This window comes from Carassius carassius, chromosome 25 (assembly GCF_963082965.1).
Source record: "Carassius carassius chromosome 25, fCarCar2.1, whole genome shotgun sequence".
NCBI lineage: Eukaryota > Metazoa > Chordata > Actinopteri > Cypriniformes > Cyprinidae > Carassius > Carassius carassius.
The window spans coordinates 31662154-31668153 of NC_081779.1; the positions used below are offsets into that span (position 1 = coordinate 31662154).

The 6000-nt window shown below is 44.4% G+C and overlaps 1 protein-coding gene across 2 annotated transcripts in view; it reads left to right on the plus strand.

Annotated features, from left to right (window-relative positions):
• LOC132104565 (tenascin) overlaps positions 1-5203 on the plus strand; it is an 83909-nt gene extending 78706 nt beyond the window's left edge. For both annotated transcript variants that reach the window (XM_059510126.1, XM_059510128.1), the window contains 5 exons: positions 3325-3476; positions 3800-3896; positions 4176-4337; positions 4425-4588; positions 4703-5203. In XM_059510126.1, the coding sequence (XP_059366109.1) occupies positions 3325-3476; positions 3800-3896; positions 4176-4337; positions 4425-4588; positions 4703-4789 (662 nt within the window). In that variant the 3' untranslated portion in view covers positions 4790-5203. The remainder of the gene's footprint in view (positions 1-3324; positions 3477-3799; positions 3897-4175; positions 4338-4424; positions 4589-4702) is intronic.
• The last annotated feature ends 797 nt before the right edge of the window (positions 5204-6000 follow it).

A 6000-nucleotide genomic window follows, 5' to 3' on the forward strand; every position in this document is an offset into this window, starting at 1 on the left:
GTATGATCGTTCACCTGAGGCGCTTCTGTGGTGGTGCTGTTGTAGATATATGATCGTTCACCTGAGGTGCTGCTGTGGTGGTGCTGTTGTAGCTGTATAATCGTTCACCTGAGGCACTGCTGTGGTGGTGCTGTTGTAGCTGTATGATCATTCACCTGAAGCGCTGCTGTGGTGGTGCTGTTGTAGATATATGATCGTTCACCTGAGGTGCTGCTGGTGGTGCTGTTGTAGCTGTATGATCGTTCACCTGAGGCACTGCTGTGGTGGTGCTGTTGTAGATATATGATCGTTCACCTGAAGCGCTGCTGTGGTGGTGCTGTTGTAGCTGTATGATCATTCACCTGAAGCGCTGCTGTGGTGGTGCTGTTGTAGATATATGATCGTTCACCTGAGGTGCTGCTGGTGGTGCTGTTGTAGCTGTATGATCGTTCACCTGAGGCACTGCTGTGGTGGTGCTGTTGTAGATATATGATCGTTCACCTGAGGTGCTGCTGGTGGTGCTGTTGTAGCTGTATGATCGTTCACCTGAGGCACTGCTGTGGTGGTGCTGTTGTAGATATATGATCGTTCACCTGAAGCGCTGCTGTGGTGGTGCTGTTGTAGCTGTATGATCATTCACCTGAAGCGCTGCTGTGGTGGTGCTGTTGTAGATATATGATCGTTCACCTGAGGTGCTGCTGGTGGTGCTGTTGTAGCTGTATGATCGTTCACCTGAGGCACTGCTGTGGTGGTGCTGTTGTAGATATATGATCGTTCACCTGAAGTGCTGCTGTGGTGGTGCTGTTGTAGATATATGATCGTTCACCTGAGGTGCTGCTGGTGGTGCTGTTGCAGCTGTATGATCGTTCACCTGAAGCGCTGCTGTGGTGGTGCTGTTGTAGATATATGATCGTTCACCTGAAGTGCTGCTGTGGTGGTGCTGTTGTAGCTGTATGATCGTTCACCTGAAGTGCTGCTGTGGTGGTGCTGTTGTAGATATATGATCGTTCACCTGAGGTGCTGCTGTGGTGGTGCTGTTGTAGATATATGATCGTTCACCTGAGGTGCTGCTGTGGTGGTGCTGTTGTAGATATATGATCATTCACCTGAAGTGCTGCTGTGGTGGTGCTGTTGTAGATATATGATCGTTCACCTGAGGTGCTGCTGTGGTGGTGCTGTTGTAGCTGTATGATCGTTCACCTGAAGCACTGCTGTGGTGGTGCTGTTGTAGATATATGATCGTTCACCTGAAGCGCTGCTGTGGTGGTGCTGTTGTAGCTGTATGATCGTTCACCTGAGGCGCTGCTGTGGTGGTGCTGTTGTAGCTGTGTGATCGTTCACCTGAGGTGCTGCTGTGGTGGTGCTGTTGTAGCTGTATGATCGTTCACCTGAGGCGCTGCTGTGGTGGTGCTGTTGTAGCTGTATGATCGTTCACCTGAAGCGCTGCTGTGGTGGTGCTATCGTAGCTGTATAATCGTTCACCTGAGGCACTGCTGTGGTGGTGCTGTTGTAGATATATGATCGTTCACCTGAAGCACTGCTGTGGTGGTGCTGTTGTAGATATATGATCGTTCACCTGAAGCGCTGCTGTGGTGGTGCTGTTGTAGCTGTATGATCGTTCACCTGAAGCGCTGCTGTGGTGGTGCTATCGTAGCTGTATAATCGTTCACCTGAGGCACTGCTGTGGTGGTGCTGTTGTAGATATATGATCGTTCACCTGAAGCACTGCTGTGGTGGTGCTGTTGTAGATATATGATCGTTCACCTGAAGCGCTGCTGTGGTGGTGCTGTTGTAGCTGTATGATCGTTCACCTGAGGTGCTGCTGTGGTGGTGCTGTTGTAGCTGTATGATCGTTCACCTGAAGCACTGCTGTGGTGGTGCTGTTGTAGATATATGATCGTTCACCTGAAGCGCTGCTGTGGTGGTGCTGTTGTAGCTGTGTGATCGTTCACCTGAGGCGCTGCTGTGGTGGTGCTGTTGTAGATATATGATCGTTCACCTGAAGCGCTGCTGTGGTGGTGCTGTTGTAGCTGTATGATCGTTCACCTGAAGCGCTGCTGTGGTGGTGCTATCGTAGCTGTATAATCGTTCACCTGAAGCGCTGCTGTGGTGGTGCTGTTGTAGCTGTATGATCGTTCACCTGAGGCGCTGCCGTAGTGGTGCTGTTGTTAGCTGCTGTTTTAATAATGCTACCTGAGCAGAAGTAACAACATTATGGCACAGTTAATGTCAGATTTGTTAGAGATAATTAGAGACACAATGCCATATTCCTGTAAACAGCTGAAGTTAGAGTGGATAAAGGATGTTGGGATGAAAGGATGTTTCTGAGTGGGGTGTGTAGTAAGATGTAGGGAGGCAGGGAGAGAAGTTGGCAGGGAGAGAATGAAAAGAAGATTCTGTGGACCCGTAGTTTAGTTGTCCTCGGCTCTTGATTGTAAAAGATGTGCAAAGAGAGAGCTGAGGAAGCATGGGCAAAGCGGCTCATGAGGGGAGCGAGAATTCCGTTTCTGCGTCCACCACGCAAACGATGATGGCGATCTCGGCCCGTGGATCTCACTGACAGAGAGCGAACAGCTCAGAATCCTCCAGAGATGAGCCTGTGAGTAGACACTCGTGGCCCAGAATGTGCGCAACCGAATGCGACCGTTCGGGAAAGAGACTGTGATCGGGACGAAGAGAGGTGATCCTCAAGTGTCGCCAGTGATATTAAATAGAACAGAATGACGTCCAGACCAGGCAAATCCATCTGTCCTTCGAGAGAACAAGACTAGCAGAGCGGTATGAGGTGGCTCGGTATATATGGAGGTTGTATTATTCAGGTGATTGTTTGAGGCGTGGCCCTGCTCCCGAACTGTAGTAAATATCAATTAACTCCATATAGCTTTGCTTTGACATTATATTAATTTACAGTTAAACATATTTCCCAAATTCTCAGCACAACACACATTTTAACCATAATATATTTATATTTTATTTTTAGTAGCATTTGCTCTCAGTTTATTGTGCTTAAATATTTGTAGAAAAATTTGATCCATGTGATTAGTAATAATAAACAAACAAACAAACCAAAGATCAATGGCAAAAGTGTCGGAATTGATCAGAATAGACACTATATTACTAATTTCTGTAGTTCTGCTTTTAGATTTATGCTGATTTAAATTGAACAACATTGCTTTTTGATCATGTTGTTGAGAATTTCCTGTCAATTATTATTGGGCACATTAAGAAAAAAAAAAGTTTTTTGTGAAATCTTTTTTTTTCTATGTACTTGTGATCTTGAGGTGAAGTGTGAGCTGGACATGTTTTCATGAGGTTCACTCTATTGTTCTGCTCTCTGTCTCTCAGGGACCCTGCGGTTCCCCTTTCCCACTGACTGTTCGCAGGAGAGGCAGAACGGAGCACTGGAGTCGGGCGTCATGGAGGTGTTTCCACAGGGCCGGGGGGGGAAGCCACTGATGGTTTACTGTGACATGGAGACTGATGGAGGAGGCTGGACGGTATGAATCAATCTTTACTAGTGGTTCAATCACCAGCACAGGAGGAGTACTTATGATGATTAAACTACTTATTATATAAAGATTTCTATTTCCACACACAGTCACTAATGTCAAAAATAACCACATACATTTGATCACTCGTGTGTAAAATGATGGCATAAAGCAGTTTATTCAGATCTCTTAACATCAGTATGAGCAACAGTAATAATGATATTTGCTTAAACATCGGTAAACATCTAATAAAATTTCACATTATTCCATAAAGAGATGTTAGTTAGGCATTCCCTGCTGAAGTGGTATCATCTCTGTGTTTGTGTGTGCAGGTTTTTCAGCGAAGAAAGGATGGGAAGACGAACTTCTTCAGGAGCTGGCGTGAATATAGCAGTGGATTTGGAGCGCCGGATGGGGAATTCTGGCTCGGTGAGAAACACAGTTCTCACACTCAGGTAGTTTCCTATGTAAAGTCCCTATGTCATCGTGCAGGACCACACTTCTGCTGACACAAAGAGAGTGCGTCATTTCTCTGAAACAGCACAAACACGGGTAAAGCAGTGGACACTGTATTATTAGTCTTCCACCGTTTACAGTGAATACATTTGTGTAACAGGCACCTGTTACACAGTCAAGTGTGAAACAACAGTCAAGAAGGTTTGTGGTGCCCTCTAGAGCATGATGTGATGTGTCTTCTCCCTGCTTTAGGAAATGAGCAGCTTCATAACTTCACTAAGATGAGTCCAATGACCCTGAGAGTAGACCTCAGAGCAGGAGACGAGACCGTTTACGCACACTATTCCTCGTTCTCTGTCGAAAGTGTGAAAAAACACTACACCATCAGATTGTCTGGATATTCTGGCACAGCCGGTGAGTCCATCATGAACAGCTTCTACACATGCATGTAGACAGGAGGAGGCTGTACACTGGAAAAACTCTGCACATCTTCATGTACAGGTGACTCACTGACGTACCATGACGGACGACCGTTCTCCACGCGGGACAGAGACTCTCAGCCGTTCATAACGCGCTGTGCCATGTCCTACAGAGGTGGCTGGTGGTATAAGAACTGCCACGAGGCCAATCTCAACGGCCTCTATAACACAAACACCAACCACCAGGTAAAGCAGCTGACTTCACCTAATACATACAGCCACACATATATACTGTATATCTTCATGTCTTAAGTCCATTGGTGTGCACCAGTTGTAAGGACTGTGTTTGGTTTCTCTCAGGGAGTGATCTGGACAGAGTGGAAAGGCAAAGATTTCTCCATTCCTTTCACTGAGATGAAATTCCGCCCAGTCTCGTTCAGGCCCTGAACACAAGGAGAAACACATTAGTGCAGGAGAGCTGGGATGCCCTAAACCTAAACACACCATCATTGAAAAGCAAGTATCATTACACCATGTATAACCACACAATCAGTTTACATAAATACATCTACCTACTTACTCCAACTGAAATATATCAAGGCCAAAAAGGCTGTTTATCTGTAGTCTATATAAAGGATTGTACAGTGTTTGAATTCTTTGTGCCCTGTGCATTGTGACACCCCACAGCATTACCAATTTTATGCACTGCCTTCTTCTCTACAATGAAGCTGTGGACTAGGTGTCACATATATAAGCTACTACTATTAAGAGTGTGATCTTTGTATTCATATAGCTTTGTATGTACCATATTTCAGTGTCTTGCAGAAAGATTTCATAAAATTAAAGAACTGTAAGTTGGTATATATTGGTGTTTTTTACATTCTATTTATATATATATATTTTTAATGCATACTAAACTATCTAGCTTTGTAGGCAATAAAAGAAAATACCGTTGCAAAGCAAAAAGCGTTACACAAGTGTTTAGAAACACAGTCAGTATAACGTTGTACTCCATTGTTACATATTAATGGGGTAGATACAGACAAGTGCCATTTTCAGACGTGACTCCATAACGCAACTCAACTCACCTTTATTATAAATAAAGTGCCGTACAGAAAGTATAAAAGAGAAACATAAAAACAAAAACAGACATATGACATACACACAAAGCATTGTCAAAAGCTAAAGAAAACAAATAAGTTTTAAGCACACTCTGAATGAAGGACAAGTTTTAACAGACAGAGGAAGGTCATTCCAAAGCCTAGGGGGTGCAACAGAAAACGCCCGATCGCCTTTACATTTTAAATTGACTGGCCTGTGGTGCTGAAATTCCTCTGATGTAAAAGTGGTTGCTTGATCTGTCACAGTTTTTTAGGTAATCCATATGCAGAAAACAATGTCTTCAACCTGGTAATTGATGTTTGAGTAGTAATTTGCGACATACTTGCTATTTTGAATGGGCATCCACCAGTATCATAAACATATTATTAAGAACTCTTTACGCATCCTCTTCAAACACTCACATCCAAGTCAGTCTTTGGCCACCACACATATTTGCAAGCTATTTTCATTTTAACAAGACCAAGATTACCAACTTTATACAGACACGCACACACACACACACAATACAGATTGTGTCAAAGGATTTTTACAGTGTC